This window comes from Notamacropus eugenii, chromosome 5 (assembly GCF_028372415.1).
Source record: "Notamacropus eugenii isolate mMacEug1 chromosome 5, mMacEug1.pri_v2, whole genome shotgun sequence".
NCBI lineage: Eukaryota > Metazoa > Chordata > Mammalia > Diprotodontia > Macropodidae > Notamacropus > Notamacropus eugenii.
In genome coordinates this window covers 49,832,862-49,854,327 of record NC_092876.1, presented here as the reverse complement: position 1 = coordinate 49,854,327, position 21,466 = coordinate 49,832,862, and the positions used below count along the sequence as shown (strand labels likewise).

Sequence of the window (21,466 nt, the reverse complement as noted above, 5' to 3'; positions counted from 1 at the left end):
GAAACTGGGAGCCTTTATTGCTCCAGCCCATGGATTATTGGTTCCTCAGGCCCCTCAAAGCCATGGGAGTCAGATTCCTCAACAGCCAGGCTTTCTTGGAGGGGGCGGATGCAAGGAGGGGGGCCCTGTTGTCACCTTCCTGGCAGGCACCCTTCCACAGGTTGTCTCAGGACCTTGGGGGAGGGAAGGGGAGTGGGGGCGGCGGGGGAGGGTCCCTCTTCCTGGGCAGTGGTGGCGGCAATAACGGTGACTGTATTTGGATCTCTGCACCGCAGCTTCCTGTTCTCAATAAAACTAATAAATTGGAAGTAAACACACACCACCTGCGTTAAAGCTGTCCTCCCTCTCTGAGAGCCCCCTGGGAGCTGGGTCAGTAGCAAGAAAGTAGGGCAGTCACCTTCCCTTCCACCCCCGGTAGCTTCCAAAATGTCCCTCCATCTTGGGTGGAATTCCCACCTACTCAGCTATCTTCCCAGAAGCCAGCAGCACACTGGGAAGAGTGCTGTACTTGGGGACATAGGACCTGAGTTCAAATCATGACTTTCCCACCTACTACCTCTCTAGGCCTCAGTTTCCTTATGCATGAAATGAAGGCATTTCAGGTGACCTCTGAGGTCCTTTCTAGATCTGCTGTCTAGGATCCATGAGAAAACCTCAGCTTTAATCTGTCAGAAGACGAAGCTGGGACCTCCTGGGATTTCACCAGTTATCACACCCTATCCCAGACCTCAGAACTCGCCCTTTTATGGGACACAGTTACTTGGGGAGTGTCTGTTCCCAAGATGACAAGATGGTGATAGAAGAAAGGTGGGGCAGGATGGGTACAAGGCTCCCAGCAGCCCAACAGAGGTCCCTGGGTGACAGGGTTGCACTGGGGAGGGGAGGTGTACATGAGGTGGTGGGACTATCCTCGGTGGGCTGATATCAACAATGACCCTTTGTGGGAGTTTAGAAGCCAAACATATCTCCCAGGTCCATCTGTGCATGGGGGAGCTCCCGGGAGTGGCCCTGCCCATCCAGCTGCACTCAGCCAGTCAGATGTAGGGCAGTACCCACACAGTGCCAACCAGGCCCTCAGTGGCATCCCGCCAAGGATTGGCGGGGCCTATCCCTGATTTTCATACCCAGGAACTGATTGCAGTCGTCCTTATCTCTAAACCCAAGGTGTGGTCTGTGGAGGCTCTGTGTCCCAGCATGCAACGCTCCGGGCACCCCTCAGTGTGCTCAGCAGCCCCGCTCCCTGCCACGTTTGAGTCATGATAGAGCCAGGCATGCCAGGACACGGAGCTGGCACCTCCCGGCAAGCATGAGGGCGGCCCTAGGGGACAGCCCCAGCTGTGGCTGTGGGATGTAGACCTTTGCCCCTCTCTTTCCGCCTGGGGAGCCAGCCTCAGGAACCCCAAAGAGCTGGGGGTGGAGCCCCAAGGACGGCAGTGACCCTGTGGGTTGTCACTCTGTTCCAGCGACCCCTGCCTGGCGAATGACTGCAAATACGCCAACAAGTTCCACTTCCACTGTCTCTTCGGAAACTGCAAGTACGTGTGTAAGACATCTGGCAAGGCCGAGTCACACTGCCTGGACCACATCAACCCCAGCAACAACCTGGTGAATGTTCGAGACCAGTTTGCCTACTATTCGCTGCAGTGTCTCTGTCCAAACCAGGTAAGACCACCGGCCTCCGACTCAGGGACATGAGGTGAGGGAGTCCCCAAGGTGGCTGGGGCAGCCAGGTGAGGAGATGGGAGACAGCAAAGAAACAATTCAAGCCCACCAACATGCGCTTATCAAGTGCCTACTGTATGCAAGGGCTCATATGCCGGTCTAGGAGTTGGGGAGGCAAAGACAAAAAAGGAGAAACTGCTTCTGCCCTGAAGAAGCTTACAGTCTACATGGGGGGCAGAGTAGGGGCAAGGAGAGAACTTGTAAGAGGGAGTTCTTAACCATGCATCTGTGTACATTTTTTGTTTGCTTTTTAATATTTTAATAACTATATTTTAATACATTTTCTTTGTGATCCTCTGTATTTCATTATTAAATATACATTTTACATAATTATGTGTATCATAATATGTAACTATATATTATATAATGTACAATAAGGATATATGAAATAATACATATATTAAATATATGATTTCTCCATTTAAATATGTGATTCTGGGAAGGGGCCCATAGACTTTATCAGATGCCAAGAGGGTCCAGAACCCAAAGAAAGTTAAGAGCTCCTGATGAAGACATATGAGTAAATACAAGATAATCTGAGGAGAAAAAGAATGCCAACAAGAAGGGGTAGGATAGGGAGGGAGCACAGTCATGAAGGGCTTCTTGTAGGAGGTGGCCCCAAGCCAAGGATCCTCGGGGGGGGTGAGGAGGGACAGTCCACCCATCAGAAGCAAATGCATTATCTCCCCAAAGGAAGATGGCAAAGGATCCCTTGTATCATCTCAAATGGGGTCTAAGATCCTAGATGGGAAGAGATATCAGTGGCCATTTAGCCAACCCCTCTCCGTCTTCATTGACTGATGTGTGATGGAATCTCCGGGTTCAAGAAATCATGAACTTAGCACTACTGCAGACTTTAGATGCCATCTAGTTCAAGTCACCCTTTTTACAGATGAGAAAACTGAGCCCCAGAGAAGGGGATACAATTTGACCAAGTAGCAATGCCAGACTGGCTCTTCTGACCCCAAAACCCAGTTAGGCACTATGCCTCTCTGTCTAGCCATTGCCTTCCAACACTGGTATTAGCGTGGATACCTCATTCACTCATCCTCTGCCATGTTAAGAATCAGAAACTGAGATAACGGGAAGATGAGTGTTGAAAGGTCTCACCTTTTTGGTTGAACTGAAGCAGGAAGAAAAATTGAGAAGCACTTTGGGGTTATTAATCAGTTACTTAAGTAGCATTTATCAAGCAAACACCTACTGTGTGGCAGCCACACTGTGCAAGGCTCTGGGAAGTGTCAAAGCACTTACGTTCCAGGGTGGGCCATGGAAATATTGCTGGGCTAGAATTCTGACTTTGTCACTTATGACCTTTGTGACCTCAGGCTAATCATCAAGCCTCTCCGGACCTCAATTTCCTCATCTTTAAAATAAGGGGGTTGAATTACATGGCCCCAAAGATCCGTGTGATCTATAAACCTGCCTCTTTGGCCAACAGAGGTGGTAAGGCTTAGTGGGAATGGCCTGCTGGACCTGCTGAGTCAGGAAGACCTGGGTTCACATCCCACCTCTAACCCTGAGTCACAGGTCTGAGGCCCCTCTCTCCCCGCCCCCCCCCCCCTCTCTCTCTGTCTCTCTCTCCTCCCTCTCCCACAGCACTGTGAGTTTCGTATGCGAGGCCATTACCATTGCCTCCGACCTGGCTGCTACTTTGTGACCAACATCACAACCAAGTTGCCCTGGCATATAAAGAAACATGAGAAGGCGGAACGCCGGGCAGCCAACGGGTTCAAGTATTTCACCAAGCGTGAGGAGTGCGGGAGACTAGGTAACTCATGGGTCTGTCAAGGGCATCTTCCAGACACTTCAGGGTGGGGTCTGGAGCTTTAGAACCCAGTGTCTGTTTCTTGGAAGCCTCCTTGGATTGAGTCCCCATCTTGACTCAATCTCACCGTTGTTAAGCTCTACAACTTCACCCAGTTTTCCACTTTGGGGTCTTGGGGTTTTTTCTCCCTGAGGAACTTTTTTATGTATTTATTTTTACCACCCTTTTTAAAAAATTTAATTCCAAATTCTCTCTCCACCCACTGAGAAGACAAGCAACATGTCCCTATTATACAGGCTTCATCCACTTGGAATCTGAAGTGTAGTTAGGGATGTCATCAAAAGGCAGTGGGAGGCTCAAGAATCAGGAGAGCCCCTGGGGGTCTTCGGGCATTCACTCTCCCCATGAAGCCTGTTCAAGGGTCAGTCGATGACTCTAGTGGTCATTTCTCTCTCTGCCAATCTGGGAAGAGATGCCAACTGCTGGTCCAAGCCAAAAATAACCTTCAACGGGTACCTCTGGATTAAATCCTGCTTCTTGAAGCCTGGGGCTCAGGAAGGGGAACCTTCTGGGCCTTGGGGTCCCATAATTGATAGTTTTTGGAGTTCAGATGTTAGGCCTGAGTTTCCTCAGCTAAGCCATCTCGAGTCCCAGTTCTAAGTCATAAAGATCATACTCCTCTGATCTAACAAACCCAGATGACCTTCCCCCTGTCCTCTCCTGAGTCTGAGAGGAAAAGGGACTCGCCTCTGGACCCACAGGACAGGGAGTAGAGCCAGAGTTTGAAAGCCTCTTTTTTGCTCCTTGGAGTTTGACAATTTTGGGGGATGACAGAAGAACCACTTAGAGTGCCCTTGTGTCGCTAAGAAATGGTATAGAATGGTAGCCAGCTTAGGGAATGATGCTGAGGAGAGCAGGCAGGAAAGACAAGCAGCTGCTCCCTCCTAGCCCTCACTTAAGGAGGGTTTGTCCCTCTTCCCGGCTGCTCCAAGGCAGGAGAGAAACGCTCAAAAGGGCAACTTTTGGAGAAGGAAGCGTGCTTTCCTCCCACCTCCCACCCCCAACGGCCACCATCCCCACTTCTGAAGACTTCCTGCTGGTGAGGTGGCTCGTAACCACGGCAACAGAAGTCAACAGGCAGTGGCCAGCAGGCCCCATACCTGGGCTCATCTTACAGTGTCAGGATTTCCCCATTATTTACTCAACTTTGGGTGTTTCAGGTGTGAGCAGGGGCCAAACAAAGCCCCTCCACGATACCCGACACCCCTCCTGGCCCTGCTGTCATGGCAACAGGCAAGCCTTCACCTGCCCTCCACCGACACTGTTTCCATTGCGCCTTCTCTGTTTGTTCTTAATTCCAAAGAAGGCACAAGCGGATGGGGAAGGAGGGAGGGGCACACAGCCGTCTAAACAAACAGAGTCTGGCGGAGAGACAGGCTCCCTCCCCGGGAAGTCTGGGAGCAGGTGGCGGGGCTAGGAGAGACGAGCGGCTCCCGTCACTGTCAGTGGGCTCCGAATCCCTGACCCTCCGTGACTGATTGTGTCGGGGCTGAGGATGACAATGGTTTTTGTTAGATCACAGACTTAAGAGGAGACAGGGTCTTGAGGAGCCACCTAGGCTGTCCCTTCATTTTACAGAGGACGGAACAGGCCCAGGGAGCTGGAATCTGAAGCCAGGATCTCTTGTCCCAGACCTAGCGTTCTTTCCATCATACCCCAGTGGGCCCCTTAGAAATACTTGCTACTGCTTCCCTTATGAGGTCGGAGTGTGGGTGAGGGGAGTGACCCTGGGGTAACCTGTTCCTAAAAGCAGGCAAAGCTGGGGGCCTGGCCTGGAGCCCACCCCCTCACTTCAGCAGGCTCTGGACCCCTTGGCCAAGGCTCACATCCCTCGGGTGGGTGGGGTGTGTCCACAGGCTGCAAGTACAACCAGGTCAACAGTCATTTCCACTGTATCCGAGAGGGCTGCCAGTTTTCCTTCTTGCTCAAACACCAGATGACGTCCCATGCCCGGAAGCACATGCGGAGGATGCTGGGGAAGAACTTTGACCGAGTTCCCACTCAGGTGAGCAGAGAGAAGGCAGATTGAGCCTCCTCCCCTGCACCCACACTAGTGTTGGGGGCCATGCTTCATGCCGACGGCACCCTCCCCCACCCCGGGAGCCAACGTCCTCCCTCTCCTTTCCAGGTGATGGGACACCCCACCAGGAACGAAAGCCTCTCCCATGTCGGCAGCATGGCCCCCAGCCCAGCTTCATCAGGGACCCCCGCCTCGTTTCAGGGACCTCAGAATCTGATGGACACAGAGAATGACGAGTTCTTGGACTACACGGGCTGCAGCCCGGGGGCGCTCTCCTCCGAATCCTCCACCATGGACCGCAGCTGCTCCAGCACCCCGGTAGGCAACGAGAGCACCTCGGCAGGTAAGTACTTGGTCCTGGAGAGCCACCTGGGGCCGCGTGCGCCCCACCCTACTCCACCCCAATGCCCTCTATCCTCAATCAGAAAGAAGGTTCTTGTTACTTTAAGTGTTACACAATTGGAAGGGATCTTGGCAGGGAGAAAGGGGGGTCATCTCATCCAGCCCCTCAACTTTACAGGTGGGGAAACTGAGGCCCAGAGAGCCTAAGTATATTCAGCTAGAATCATAGTTTCATAGCTGGAAGACACCTTAGTAGTCATCTAGCCTAACCGCCCCCCTCCTCCATTTAACCAGTAAGGAAACCGAGGTCTAGAGAGACTAGTGACTTATCAAGGTCATGAGTGGCACATTCAGGATTTGAACCCAGGTCTGTTCATCCTAAAGTTCATACTCTTTTCACTGGGGTAAAAAACAAACAAACAAACCAGGAAGGAGACACAGCAAGTGAGGAGGCCAGTCTGCCATAGTCGCCATCATTCAAGCAGACAGGTTATGGCACATGAGCAGTGAACATCAGCTCCCTCCTATGAAGCCCTCTTAAATAGCCACCTAGCAATCGAATAGGGACCCCCCGGGAGCTTCCAAGAAAGGAGGAGTCCACCATGTCTCTCCTTCCACGTTTGGACAGCACTCATTGCTAGGAAGTTCTGATTTGAGGCCTTGCTGGGCTTCCTTGTGCCTCCCTGGCCACCCACCTCCTCATAGGCCTCTCTCTTCAAACATGAACTTTCATTTTTCCATTTCTAGAAGAGGGGATCTGTGCCTTCCCTCGACCACAAACTACATCAAACACAACAGGAAAGTCAGACCCACCCCCCAGGCTGGGCAGGGATCAGTAGGGAGGCAGGAACTACCCACCGGCCCTGGGAGCAGGCTTCCAACCTTGGCCCAAGTGGAGGAACAGGAGCTGAGATGTGACTCTAAACCAGACCATCTTCCTAATTCCTGATGAGAAACATCCCCTACTCCACACCCAACACCTTCTATGACTCTCCCAGAGGAGATGTAAGTCAAAGCTACCCTTTTTTTAGAGATGGGGCATCCCCCATAGATTCATAGACCTAGGGCCAGCAGGGGCTTGGAGACCATCGAGCACATACCTCTCATCCTATGAATCAGAAAACTGAGGTCAAAGATCTCATGTGAATTGTCCAAGGTCACATGGCTTTATTCCTAAAGGACTAAATTTTCTAGAGGAAGAAATTGAGGCAAAGAGGTTAAGTAAGTCAATGTTACAGACTTTAGATGTCACCTAGGTCAAAGCTCTCATTTTATGAATAAGGAAAACTTAGGAAAAAGGTGGGGGGTATGGGGGTGGGAATGAGTATCTTGCCCACAGGCAGTCAGGGTCTAAGGCCAGACTTGAACCCAGGTCTCCCTGGCTCCAGATCCAGTGCCCAGTCTATTACTACATTAATGCCACCTTCTTATCTTTCTTGTTCAGGGGTTCTTAATCTGGCTTCTGTGGATAGATTTCAGAGAGATCCATGAACTTGGATTGGGTGGGAACAAACTATCTTGATAAATTTATTTCAGTAGAGTTGGTTTTCTTTGTAATCCTTTGTATTTTATTTTATGCATTTAAAAACATTCTTCTGAGAAGAGATCTGTGACATTAAAAAAAAAAAAGGTTAAGAACCTCTGCCTTAGGAAGTAGGGGTTCCAGGGAGCTGGTGCCCCCGGCTGCAGAGTGTCAGGGACCAGGCCAGGAGGGCCCCAAGTCTATTTCAGTACCCACCTGCCTCCCCCAGGTCCACTGGGGACCAGCCGCAGGCCTGCCAGCCCTCGGCAGGACTTGAGCCCCTTCTGGCACCTGCTCTGAGAGGTCTGGCCGGGCCCATCTTTCCTCCCCTATCACTACCCCTCCCTTTCCTCCTCCCCTCCCCCCTGTCGCCGGCCTTCCATTTCCTCTCCCATCACGGCTCCTTTTTACCTCTCAACACATTTTTTCCATTTTCATCGTACTTGCTTCTGCCGTCGGGTTTCTCATTTGGGTTCTTTTGTTTGTGTTTGTCTGTCCGTCCTTTGTTTTGGTTCGGTTCGGTTGTTTTTTTTTTTTTTTCTGCTCTTCTCCGCCCTCTCCAGGCTGCCTGGCCGCTGCCGCTCCTGCTGCCGACGAGGCCGCCGCCCCCCACGCGGCCCCCCAGCCTCCACCGCCTCCATCCTTCTCCCAAGGCCTGCTCAGGCCGCCCCTCCCCTCCCTCCCATACCTCCTCTCTCCGTCTTGTCTCTCATACTCTCTGCTCAGTGCCACCCTCGGGAGCAGCCGGGCCATTGTCCTGCCCGCCACCAGCACGCCCGGCTTTCCGTCTGTCCTTGCCACTCCACCTCCAGTCAAAAGTGACATCCCCATAGTGCAGGACGCCGCAGGTAACTCTCCCCAACTTTCTTGCTGAGTGCTGTTTCCCCCCACCTCCCGCACCCCTCACTCCCTCCCCTGTTGCTGGGGGCTGCTCCACTCTTCCTGGAGCTCACCCAGTTCACAGACATATGTTCATGCAAGGGAGGCAGAGAAAGACAAAGATGACCCCTGCTCTCGAGGATCTCACCCTCTAATGGAGGAGATGGTGCATAAAGGCCAGCTCAGCTAGAAAGGTGGGCTGTCCTGGGAGCCTTCCCTTTGGTAAGGACTGGCAGGATGCCAGGCTCTGTGCTAGGCACTGCCCCTGCCCTGGAGGATCTTCCATTCTAATGCAAATAAGCAGAGACATGCATGATAGACACAGTATACACAGAAGATGATCTCAGGAAAGGCCTCCAGGACAGAAAGCACCGCATAATCACAGGCAAAAGCAAATTAGGGGTCCTTTAGGGACTTCTACCCTTCTTCATCTCTCGGCCCAACAAGAGCCTTGTCCTGTCCCCGGACTACCTAAATTCATTCTGGGCAATAGGTAGATACAGCCTTGCCATCCTTCTCCCTACCACCTGAGCAGACTTAAGAGATAAACTTGGGGAGTGAGGGGGCCATTCAGTGGAGAATGGGGTCTGCTCAGCCAAATCCCATAGTGGATCTCCTGAACTCGGCTCCAGCCCAAAGCCGCCTTGGAGGCAGTGTCCCTAGAAGTTCCTAAGATCCCAATGACCAGGTCAACCCTTCCACAGCCCCTGGCTCAACTACCCTGTGAGCAGTGATGGTACCCTCCTGGCCCTCACCAGCTCCTCAGGCTATCCTGGGCCCCTGGGAGAATATGCTCTTTGAAGAGGGAGGGAGGGAGGGGAGCCTCTTGGGCCATCATCCCACCTCAGTCTGCCCCCCACCTCCTGCCTCTGGATCTATAGCCAGGTCCAGCCATTCCTCCCTGGGCATGGGTACCTGGAAGTCATAAAGATGAACAAAGGGGATTTCCCTTGCAAATTAACCTCAGACTTGTGAATGCCCTAGATTCCATTTGTTACATTCAGTACAAATTCATGAAGCACCTACTGTGTGCAGGGCTCCGTTCTAGGAGCTGGGAATCCAAAGATTCTCTGGGGAGATCTAACTTGGGCACTAGTAAGAGAATACAAAGAACATACAGGTTTCTGGAGGGGCAAAAACAAACGTATCCTCACACTGGCCCTGATCCTTTATAAAGTACCTAGCAGGGCCCTTCCCTAAGGCCTAAGCCTGGGCTGTGACAACCAAAGAGTGGCCTGGCCATTCCAGGGCAGCCAACACCCTCAGCCTACATCAGAGTTAGGAAGGCCTGGCTTCTGCCGACTCTTGTCACCCTGGGACAGTCCCTTCCCCTCCCCATCCTGGGCCCCTCTCCAAGCCTGAACTGGCAAAGGAGGATGGTCGGCAAACATTAAACACCTCCTCTGTGCCAGGCGCTGAGCTGAGTGCTGGTCCAAATAGAAAAACCCACCGGGAGACTCATAAAGGGTATCCTTTTTTCCCACTGCTACCCCCAACAACAAAGACAAAATGAAGAGCAGGTCTTACCTTCCTGAAGTGTAGACTCCCCTAGAGGTGGAATGCAACATGTAAATGGATAATTTACTTGGTAAAATGTGCCGACCACTAAGGGAATCAGAAAAGGCTTTCCCATATATATCAGTGAGGGTACGTGAGTGGAGCCTTGAAGGAATCGGGAGATACTGAGAGGGAAGGCATCTCAGGCATGGGGGGGGCGGGGGGGGGCAAGGCAGAGATGGGAATGGAATGTGTACACACACACACATACACACACACATACACACACTCACACTCCCAAGGCTCTTGGGACATAAGGTCCCAAACCAGAATGAGGCCACATCTTCTCTGCCCCCTTCTGCCCTGACGTTAGCCCTTGTCATCAATGGCAATTACCACTTCCCCAAACCTCTGGCCTGCTGCCCTGGACCATGGCACTTACTTTAGGTTCTTCTCTTTCCCTCCTAATGCCCTTGACCTAAAGGGCCTTATCCCTGATTCTCTGGCTGATGGAACTCTCCTTTTTTTGGTGGGGGGTGGAGAGTGGTCTGAAGAGGTGAGGAGTGATGATTATTCTGCTTCTTGGCTTCTCTAGGGCTAATTTAGCCAGGGAAAGTTCCAAGTGCCTTCCATTAGGTTTCAGAGGAGCAAATTCCTGCCTGTGGTTTGGGAGGGAAGACTCTAATCAACCAACCAGATATCACAGAGCAGGGCCCGACACTGGGGATGAGAGTTGGTCCACACTGAGGCTCGACCTGTGCTTCTGACTTGTGGGTAGGAAGAGAGTGGTAATATAATAGCTGGTGGGTTGAGTGTAGACACCCCCAGGAATAGCAGCCTCATCTATACCTGCCTGTCTGGTACCTCACTTCCTACAACTGCAGTATGGTGGAAAGAATAAAGAACGGGGAAATCAGAGAACATGAGTTCAGATCTTGACCTCTGTCAACTCACCACCTGCATTGTTGGGCAAGGAAGTTCCCCTCTCTAGGCCCCAGTCTCCTCATCTGTAAAGTGAAGGGGTTACATAAGGTCCCAGCTCTAGATCCAAGTATGTTTGACAGATCTCCAAAGTTGGTGGTCCAGAACCAGGCAGCTGCAATCTATCTGGTGCCAATCTCCACTGGGGGTGATCAGAGAAACCTCTGGGGGCATCCAGACCCCATCTGGGAAGCTGATCAGGGCCTCGGTTTTCCCAAACACGGTTCTGCCATGGCTGCTGCTCTAGGTGGTGGGGCCGGCCCCTCCCAGTCTCCCAAACCTCAAATCTTGGGCTCCTCAGTTCTGAAACCACTTACAAAGGTGCTTTCCTCACTTGAGAGTTCAACATTCTTATCTCCATTTGTCACTCAAGTGATCTGGGAATCAGTGCCTGTCAGGGGAAGGGGGTCCATTCAATAGAGCTGAAGATTGGGGGTGGGGGAGACAAAAGGAAAAACAGCCTCTGCACTCAAAGAACTTACTTTCTCCAGAAGGTTAAAGCCCCAGGCAAGGCAGTCTAAAAAGACAAAGGTGTAAAATTAGCCCTTGTCTTCAAGGCTCTTACATTCTCCCTCAAGGTGGAGGCCAGGAGGGATTCAAATACAAGCCTTTGGACTCAGTTACAGGCTTCTCCTTCTACAAGGATGCTATTTCCTACTTTCATTGACCTTGGTGGGAAGAAAGATCATGCCAGACCTTTTAGGAGAAAAAAAGTTTGGGAATTAAGTAGGAAGTTGACCTCAGGGCAGTGTGGATGATGGGTGGTTGTGTGTGTGTGTGTGTGTGTGTGTGTGTGTGTGTGCATGTATGTTTTCTTCCAAAGCATAAATACAAGAGTATTTAAGATTGCTGCCAAAAGCGGGTTGGCCCCCTTGGAGCAGACAGGCGTGCCTGACCTGGGGGAAGCCAGGGGTTAATCAGCAGGAAAGAGAGCTTGCTTGTCCCTCATTAGAGGGAGGTACATTATGGTGTCCTGGCCGGAATCCAACTTGGGTAATTACATTCTGGCGACCTAGATTCCCCTTTCAGCTTCAATTAGATTCAGGAGGCTTCTTCACTCCCCACCCCAAAATGAAGGCCAGCCTGGTGAGGAAACAAACAGACTCTGCATTCTCTCCACAGAGTGGGCTGAGGCTGCCTGTGGTTGGCAGCCCCCGAAGGAAGGGGGTTAGGGGGAGAGGCCACTCCAGGATGGCCAAGGGCCTTCCCCTGAATGTCCCCTGACACAAGGAGGTCCTGTTTGACAGAGGGGGAAACTGAGGCTCCGTGTCTGGTCCCTGAAAACAAGCCTAGACCGAAGGAAGAGGGGATGGGAGGCCAGGTTTTCTGCCTCCCAAGTCCATCATCACATAGAATGCCCCATTCAGTTTGAAATAGGAACTTAGAGAGAAAGCAGCCATGATTATTCGGTTGTCCTTGGCCATGGTCTTGGGGTGGTGGGCAGGGGGAAAGAGATTCTTGTTCAGCCGGGTCAGACTAGATGACCTTTGAAGTGCCCTCTCAGCCCCTGGCACCCCGGACAGCGGTCAGCATCGTGGTGGAGAGGGTGTGGGCAGAACCCTGCGGAGGTAGGCCCAACGTCCAGGCAGCTGCGGGCACAGGCTCGGGAGAGGGTGGGTTGCGGGCTAGAAGGAGCCTTAGGAAGCCCTCTTCACGCGCTAGGTCCGCCAGGCAGGGTGCGAAGACACGGGGCTGCGCCCCGCCAGCCTTGGGGGCCCCTCCGCGGCCTCACCTCTCGGCCCTTCTCCCCACAGGGAACACCATCACCATGCCAACCGCGTCGGGCGCCAAGAAGCGCTTCTGGATCATCGAGGACATGTCTCCCTTCGGGAAGCGCCGCAAGACGGCGTCGTCGCGCAAGATGCTGGACGAGGGCATGATGCTGGAGGGCTTCCGGCGCTACGACCTCTACGAGGACTGCAAGGACGCGGGCTGCCAGTTCTCGCTCAAGGTCACGCACTACCACTGCACGCGGGAGAACTGCGGCTACAAGTTCTGCGGGCGCACGCACATGTACAAGCACGCGCAGCACCACGACCGCGTGGACAACCTGGTGCTGGACGACTTCAAGCGCTTCAAGGCGTCGCTGAGCTGCGACTTCGCCGGCTGCCAGTGGTCGGGCAACAGCACTCACTTCCACTGCCTGCGCTGCGGCTTCCGCTGCACGGACAGCACCAAGGTGACGGCGCACCGCAAGCACCACGGCAAGCAGGACGTGATCAGCGCCGCGGGCTTCTGCCAGTTCAGCTCCAGCGCCGACTGCGAGGTGCCCGACTGCAAGTACAAGCTCAAGTGCTCGCACTTCCACTGCACGGCGCCCGGCTGCAAGCACACGGTGGTGGGCATGTCGCAGATGGACTCGCACAAGCGCAAGCACGACAAGCAGGAGCGGGGCGAGCTCGTGCCGGCCGCCAGCCCGGGGCCCGAGGGGCTCCCGCCGGGGCCCGCGGACCACGAGGCCCCGAGGGGCGGCGAGCCCGAGGGCCTGGGCCTCGACAGCTCGCTCAACCTGGGCGCCGACGCCGGCGGCGCCTTCTTCCTGCAGAGCGCGGCCGCGGGCCTGGGCCTCAGCGACTCCCTGGACCTGAGCAGGAAGCCCCCCGAGGGCCAAGGACCCTGCCCCGCGGACCCCCCGCAGGCCGTGCCCTGCGCCGCCGCGGCCCTGGACGACTCGTCCCAAGAGGAAGAGGAGGACGAGGAGGACGAGGAGGAGGACGACGAGGAGGAGGACGAGGAGGACGAGGAGGAGGACGACGACGACGAGGAGGACGACGACGACGAGGAGGATCTGAACACGGATTCCGAGGAGTCCCTCCCCGACGCCGCCCCGGGTGAAGCCCTGGGCCCCAAGGGCCCCGGGGTAGGAGAGGAGACGTGTCCCCTGAATCACAGCGACGCTTCCCGGCCCCCCGCGGGAGACTTGACGGCTTCTGCCTCCCCGTAGCCTCTGGACCAGGCGTGCGTCCTAGTTTCTTTGTTTGTTTGGAAGTAAGACCCGACCGAGACCCGGAACCCCCGCAGAGAAGAGAGCCCTCCAGCGTCTCCCGGACACCCGACGGCCGCCCCACGCCCACCCCAGCGGAACCCGGACGCGGGCCTTCCCGGCCCCAGCAACCGAAGAGGGGGCAGAGGCCCGAGGCAGGGCGGGTCCACGGGGTGATGAAATGGAAAGTGGGGCGGGGGAGAGCCCGAGGGCCAGGGCAGCCCTCCGGGCCTGGGGGTTTGCGTTTCCCACTTCCTTTGGCTGTTTGGCTAGCTGGTGTCTCCCCATGCTGGGTCCCTTTAATCCCCCCTCTCCCCAAGAAGTTTACCAACGAAATGGCCTTGGCTGTGTACACGGTCTCCTTTTCCCCAGTTCTTTCTCCAGCATTCAACAGGAGGGAGAGGAGGCTCCATTCGTGGAGGGTCGGGGGAGGGGCTATTTATTGTTAAACAAACGCATTTAATGAAAGCGAGCGGGCAGGGGCCGAGGCTTCCAGTCCCTCTCTCCGGGATCTGTCCTCATTATGTTATTTTTTTTTAAAGATATTTATATGTAAAGTTTCCCTCTGTACAGAGATGTCCGTTTGGATTCCTGGCGGTGGTCTGGCTGCAAGAGCAGGTGCAGGGACGCCCGGCCACCCAGGGGAGTGCGGGAGATCCTGGGGGTCCCCTTGGGCTGGGACGCCGCTCTCCCCCTTCCCACCTACTCGCTCTCCCTTCTTCCACCCAGCCAGGCTCTTCTGGTGCTCTAGAACGGTCGGAAGGGCAAGCGGGGAGGCCCAGCCACCTCTGGAAAGGGGCCAGGAGCCTTGAGCAATCCTTGCCTCGGGTGCTGGTGGTAGCCTCCCCGCCCCTCGGTCTCGGGGCTCGGCAGCCCCCGGGGCCCTGGAGGAGCGCAGCTCAGGCAGGGAAGGCTGTCACCAAAGCGGAGAGCAGGATCGAAGAAATGCCCCCCACCCCAAACCCAGACTGAGCCTGCAGGACCCCGTCCGCCGGTCTCCGCTGCTGAGGACAAGAGCGGAGGGGCCTCGAGGAACGGTGGCTGGAGTTTGGGTGCTTGCTTCAGGGAAACAGCTTTGGACTAGGGGTGGGAAGTGGAGACACCCCTGTCTGGGACAGCCCCTCCGTGACCCAGGGCGTCCGACCCGCACCCAGCCTAGGGCTCGAGTAAGGTCTCAGGGTCCCCCCTGCCAGTGGCCGGAGCCCCATCCCACCCCTTTAAACACCCCCTCTCCCCACAGGACTATTTACTGCTCAGGACTGTGACCATTCTCACGAGGGCTACTGTGAACCCTCGGGCTCCAGGGACCTTCCCCCTCCTCAGGGCTATCTGGAGCCAGCCCCAGGGGCCTTTCCCCCCCTTTCCTGCCCCCTCCCTGCTCCCACCGATCTCACCGGGCCCTCAGGAGTGGGGAGGGGAGGAGCACGGTCCTGTAGAGCCCCAGGTACTAAGCGGCGGTCAGGGCCTAACTTTGAAATTGGGGATGAGTCGCCTGCGGAGCAGTGACTCCCAGCCCCTCCGTCTCCTCCCCCACCTGGTGCCCAGGGCCGGTTCGTGGGGGAAGAAGAAAGAGAAGCTCTCCATGGACTCTTCAGCGCAGGAGACTGTCAAGGAAATCTCATGGAATCAACTGAACTGGGAAACCTTTGCTAGACTTTGCCCCACTTTGGTGGCCCCAAAGATCCCCCAAACCTAGGGGGCATTTTTCTCCCTCCCTCTTTGTCCTGAAAGGTTGGGGTGAGGAGGGGGAAAGTGTCAGCTTTTTTCCTTTTAACTTCCCAATCCCACCCTGGGGACCAACCCCAGGGAAAATGTGCAGTTTACATCTATCCTAAAAGGGGAGAACTGAATGGTGCTGATGGAGAGAAGAAAAAAAAAAAACGGGGCTGGGGGAGATGAGGGGGGAGGGGGAGGGGGGCTCTTCACAGCCAGCGGCTCAGGTCGTGGCAAGCAGGGCGGATGTGACTGTTGGCTTTAATATTCAGAAATGAAAAAGAAAAATTTACAAAAAAAAAAGTTGTACAGTATTTTTCCTGTAAAGGTTATTATTCTATGTAGAACAAAAGAGAAAAGGAAAAAAAAAAACGAGAGCTGGGGTGCTGGAGGGGAGAAGTTGCTTCTGGCTTCCAGCCACTCACCTGCCTTCCGGACTAGCCCCCTTAGGTTGGGTAACTTGTGTGCAATCTCTCTGGAGGGTTTTTGTTTAGCGTTTATTTTAGAGGCCTTAACAGTTTGAGGCTGCCTGTCTTCACACTCTAGCACTGATGGGAGCTGTGTGATTCCGACTCTTGACTTGAATTTTGTAGCAGGAGGAAAAATACTGTTAATACAAGTTTGTAGTTAATTTAACATTTGGGGGTTTCCCTCTTATCAGTTTATACGTGTGTGGCTTCTTAAGGCTTTTTTTCCCTGTTTTATCTTGTTTTGGCTGCTGCTTTGCCGGTGCACCCCTCAAATTGTTCCCCATTCCACCTTTGAAGTAGTCTTGCCCCTATCCCCCTCCCCTAGCAATGAGGGGGGAAAATAAAGCCAGTCCCTGAGCTGGGGTGAACCAAGCTACAGGTAACTCCAACACCGGGCTACCTTCCCTTTTTCAGCAAGGGGGGTAGTGAGGACTCCTGGGTCAGTTAGGAAACATGTCTCTGATCAAGAGAAGAAACAAGCTTGAGCCAAGCCCTGGCTCTCCTCAGCTTCTTCTCCATCAGTTAGGCCTTGGCCACCATCTGGTTTATGGTTCTGACACTGAATGAGTTGAGTGGGAGATAGTTTGACCACCTCTCTCAAGGCTGGTCTCCCTCCCAGGACAATGTCACTGGACAGCTCCTCCCCCCAACTCCTTCCTTTCACACACACCCTCAACCCCTCCCACACACCTTCTCATTTGCCCTTTACAATGGTTTGGTTGTTGGTTTTTTAGTTTTTTTAACTGAAAATGGAAAAAAACCAAAACCAAGCCAGGTACAACCCATCCAACCAGCTGGTTCTATGTTTTATTTTTTTGTTCCTTTGGCCGCCCACAGCCTAGAGAGACACACCCACCTGAGTGAGCTTGGAAGGGAAAAGAGTGGGGAGGAGAGGTCAGATGGAGTATTACTGATTAAAGAGAAAAAAATAACAAAATCAATTTAAAACACCACCTCCTCCACCCCCACCCTCACCTCCCCACCCAAAGGCTCCTCCCGAGTTCTGTGACCACCTCAGCTACCGAAGACAGACAGTCAGCATCTCCCTGTCATCCTCACCGTTCTAAGCCACAAAAACTGGATTCAGTCTGTGGATGGAATTTTGTAAAGAAAAAAATAAAACATTTTTCAATGTAGCAACAAAAAAAAAAGAAGAGGACAGTGCAAAGTCTAGCCTTTTGTAATATATTGCACATTAGGACTACAAGCCATTACTAGCTCATTTCGAATTTTAATGTGTAATTTTTGTTTTATTTTCTTTCTGTGGGGAAAAATGCTTGATCCACCAATGCTCTTTTTAATGTTTTATAACTATGTATGTGTATATATATAAATATAAAATAATATGTATGCACATATATATGTGTGTGTATATATCTATATGTATATACATATATATAGATATATAGATATATAGAGAGGTTTTGAGACAAAAAAAATGCAGAAAGTGAAAACTGAACAGAACAGTGTGTGCTCCGATTACTTGAATCTGGTCTCCACGGCACCTGCGTTATTAAGAACTGAATATTTTTCCACTTGAATTTAGTGCTATTAGAAATTTAATATATGTGTTTTATTTATTTGATTTTTTTTTTGCATGACTGATGCAAGGTTTGACATTTTCACTCAATAAAAACTGGAAAAAATTCTCAGGTTGTCCCTTATTTTTATAAGCCCTCCTCTTCTCTCCTGTTCCCATCCAAAAGAGAGTAACCCAGTGACTTTGCATTTGGGGTTATACTTAGTGTCCCATCAGGGTCCCCTATGGGGGCGCTGGAAGGAGGACAGAAAGAGAAGAAGATTCCATCTAGGAGGGTCTGCTCAGGAAAAGCTAGCTTTTGTTGGGAGGAAAAATACCAGTTTTAGCCAGAAAAGGATCATAGGGATCTCAATGACCATCTGATCCAATGCCCTGTGAGGCCTAGGAAAGCCAGGTCACTTGGGCAGAAAATATCAGAGGCAGTGCCCTTTCTACTGTATCACACAATGGAAAACAAAGTTAAACCAAGGAAGAGGAGAGCTGGGGAAGAGCTTCACCCGGGGTCTGTGGATAGAATTTTTTTTGGGGGGGGGGGGCGAAGATTTTCAATAACATTAATTAAGCACCTAATTAATTAACCAGGCACTGTGCTAAGAGCTGAGGATACAAAATGAGATAAAAGACAGGTCTGGCCTTCAAGGGGTTTATAATCTAATGGAGACAATGTGCAGACAAATCTATACAAAGCAAGCTCTGTGCAGGATAAATAAGAGATAAATAGAAGCTCCAGAATTAAGGAGGTTGGGGAGGGGGAGTTTCCTGTGGAAGGTGCAATTTTAGCTGAGATTTAAGGAAGCCAGGTAGGTCAGTAAAGAGCTTTTCAGAATGGGGGAGAGTCAGAAAAAAGCCAGAGCTGAGAGTTGGAGGGTCTTGTTCCTGGCACAGTCAGGAGGATGGATGGAAAAGTGTGGGTGGGAGCAAGATGACTTGCATGGGGAAAACTACATCTCTGTTTCAATATTATGGTTTCTTTTGTAATGCTACATATTTTATTTTCCACATTTTAAACTATGATTCTAAGAAAGGGTTAACAGAATTTACTGGACTGCTCCAGGGGTCCACTGCCCAAAACAAGGGAAAGAATCCCTATCTTTTCCCTGGGAGGCTAAGGATGCAGGAGAGAACAGCCCAGCCAGGGCTGTGACGCTGGGTAGGCTTTTCCTACTTCTCTCCCTGGGGGATGTCATAGAGCCCAGGAGGGAGTCAGCCCAGACTCCTGCTTGGCTCACCCACCTCAGTGCCTGCTCCCTTCCTGCAGAGACCTGCCCATGGGCGGGAACAGCATGTACCCGGATCCGGATGTTGGCTGAACTCCTGTCTGCAATACAGGGAGCTAAGCAGGCTCATCAGGTCAGCCCCCTGGATCCAGCCCAGGGCTGCTTGCTTCCCGAACCTTCTGGAGGCCACTGCTATAAGGCACCTGGGCCCTGGAGGTGACTGAAGTCATGACTTCAAAAGGAGACTGGACAACCCCTTCTGCTTCACCCAGAGCCCCAGCAGTCTTCAAGACCCCGGAAGTACCCTAGGGGGCCACTGGAGGCTAACCAACCTCCTCATTTTACAGAGAAAGAAACTGAGGCCTGGAAGACTTAGGGGATTTCCCCAAACACAAAAGTACCTAAATTTGAACTCTGGGCCTCTGACCCCAAAACCAGGGGTCCCTTTGCTTCAGCCATCTTTCCTCTTCTTGATGTGTGTGTCTTTTGTCTAGATTCAGCCATGAGTCTCAGAATAAAAGGCTGATTTCTGGTCTGGGTGACTTTGAAAAAGAGATGTAGGATGAATCAGGTTAGACAAGACCTCAGAAGCCATCGAATCCACCCCTCTACCCCCTTAACAGAGCAGGGAAACTGAGACCTAAGTGAATTACCCAAGGACACACAGATAGCTAAAATATTCTAGGTCCCTGGTGCTCTGACCACAGGGCCAACATTTATATAATGTGCCAGCCATTGTTTAAGTGCTTCCCTTCAAATGCTCATGACCTTGACAGCCCCCATAATCAACGATCAAATGAGATTCACATTTACAAATCGATTAGCACTCCTTCCCCTGCACATAGTAAGCCCTTAATAAATGCTTGGGCATCTATCTTGAGTTAATCCAATCCAGGGGGGCACGGCTGCTTGGCCTGATGGGATATCAGACACAGGCAGCTTCCCCCAGAAAGGTGTCCAGGGCCAGTCTAGGATTCTGAGCACTACCTAGCAAAGGAAAGCCAGACTCAGACCAATTCAGACACATCCTCCCCCTTCGAACCAGGGATTAAGCTCCTCTCCCCTTCAAAGCCCCTAATGCTTTGCTATGGCTCCCAGCCATCCTGATTTCACACAAAAAGGCAAAAACTCACTCCTAATCCATCCTTAGCACAGAGGGTTTCTTCCTTTCTTCTTTGGGCCTGGCATGAAGCCCACGGGCTATTTACATAAATATGTTTGTAACAGACACTCTCACCCAAATATAAATACACACACATATATATGTATAACACACACATACTTTTTTCTGTCCCATTAAAATGTTCAAGTTGAAACTTGCTTGTTGTTTGTGGATATCTTGATTCTGTTAAATAAAAAGGTGACTAATTTATGAGATAAAACACAAGTTCAACAAATTAAAACCATTACAGCTGCTTTTCAGGCTCTCCTATGGGTGCCGGGGGTGGGAGTCGGGGCAGGAGCAGGGAGATGGCTGTTCAGCTGCCCCAGACACTGGGGGTGGGGGGTGGGGTGGAACTGGTGGGGAAAATTGATGCTCTGGGAATTCTACAGGAATGTCTGAGGTCCCAGGGGTCTGATCAATTAATTCAGGACCCCAGCCCAAAGTGCCAAGGAGTATGACCCAAAGGAGTATTTAACCAAAAAAAAGCCTTCCACGTAGCTCCCATGGTACCAAAGTTAGCTCCCACTGCCTTTCTAGGGGATGTGGGACATGAGACGGAGGTGGGGAACCAGGGAGGCCTTCAAGACCAAAGGGATGGCTGCTGGGGGGGTCCAAGGGCATCTAAGGCACTCCAAGGATGTTTCCTCTGCCCCCCTCACCCGAAGGTGGAGGCCCTCAGTTCCTGGACAAGGTTGAGGGGAAGCTTAGTCTAATTCTGCACCTCCTCCTAAGCTTGGTCCTCTCCATGAGGTCTCCATGGACCACCATGTTTCCCTAGCCCTGGGAGGGGAAAGAGGTGAAGGAATGAATGTAAAGACCTGAGGTTTAGAAACAAGAGACCTGAGTTCAAATGCGGGATCTGAAGTTTCCTACTGTGACCCAGAACAAACTATCTCACCACTCTGAAATTCAGTTCCTTCATCTGTAAAACGGGATTAATAAGGCGGCCAGTGCCTAGCTCATAAGGTCACTGTTAGATATAGAAAGTGGCCACAAATCATCAACCCTCCAACTCTCAGCTCTGGGCACTCGGGTTCTCCCCCAATGCCCTCCTTCTCCAGTCCCAGCTTCTGACCTCCGGGGCTTCTTTTAAAGCTCAACTGAAACCTCCCCTTCTACAGGAAGCCTTCCCGGCTCCCCTTAACGCCAGCACCTTCCTTCTTCCGTGTTCTCTGTGCCTCCTGCATGTCACCTATTTGTACATATTTGTTTGCGTGCTGTCTTCCCCATTAGTTGTACGTTCCTTGAAGACAGGGCCTGTCTTCTGTCTTTTTGTATGCCCCGCGCTTAGCACACTGAAAGGCACGTAATAGGTGCTTCGCAAAGGTTTACTGATTCATTTTATCAGTGTAGGACAAACCCTGTGGGGAGCAGACAGGATCACCTGGCTGCCGCCATGTCCCTCAGGCTCCATCCTGAGTGATGGGGAGGTGCCAAGGGGAGCAGGGCACTCTGCTCTAAGGGGTTCAGAGCTGGACAGAGGGCGATGGCCTAGCTTGGTAGGAGAAACACTTTGTAAAACATGTTTTCGTTCTGAGCTTAATTAAATGTGGAGGCGAAGTACCTCCTACACCCAAAGTGGGGCTA

At 52.4% G+C, this 21,466-nt stretch overlaps 1 protein-coding gene across 9 annotated transcripts in view; it reads left to right on the top strand.

Annotated features, from left to right (window-relative positions):
- Positions 1–17,605, top strand: part of CASZ1 (castor zinc finger 1) — a 235,905-nt gene extending 218,300 nt beyond the window's left edge. For 5 of the 9 annotated variants that reach the window (XM_072608836.1, XM_072608835.1, XM_072608838.1 and 2 more), the window contains 6 exons: positions 1,464–1,662; positions 3,322–3,493; positions 5,407–5,555; positions 5,679–5,913; positions 7,998–8,282; positions 12,546–17,605. In XM_072608836.1, the coding sequence (XP_072464937.1) occupies positions 1,464–1,662; positions 3,322–3,493; positions 5,407–5,555; positions 5,679–5,913; positions 7,998–8,282; positions 12,546–13,735 (2,230 nt within the window). In that variant the 3' untranslated portion in view covers positions 13,736–17,605. The remainder of the gene's footprint in view (positions 1–1,463; positions 1,663–3,321; positions 3,494–5,406; positions 5,556–5,678; positions 5,914–7,997; positions 8,283–12,545) is intronic. The other 4 variants (XM_072608840.1, XM_072608839.1, XM_072608842.1 and 1 more) reach the window with 3 other exon arrangements.
- The last annotated feature ends 3,861 nt before the right edge of the window (positions 17,606–21,466 follow it).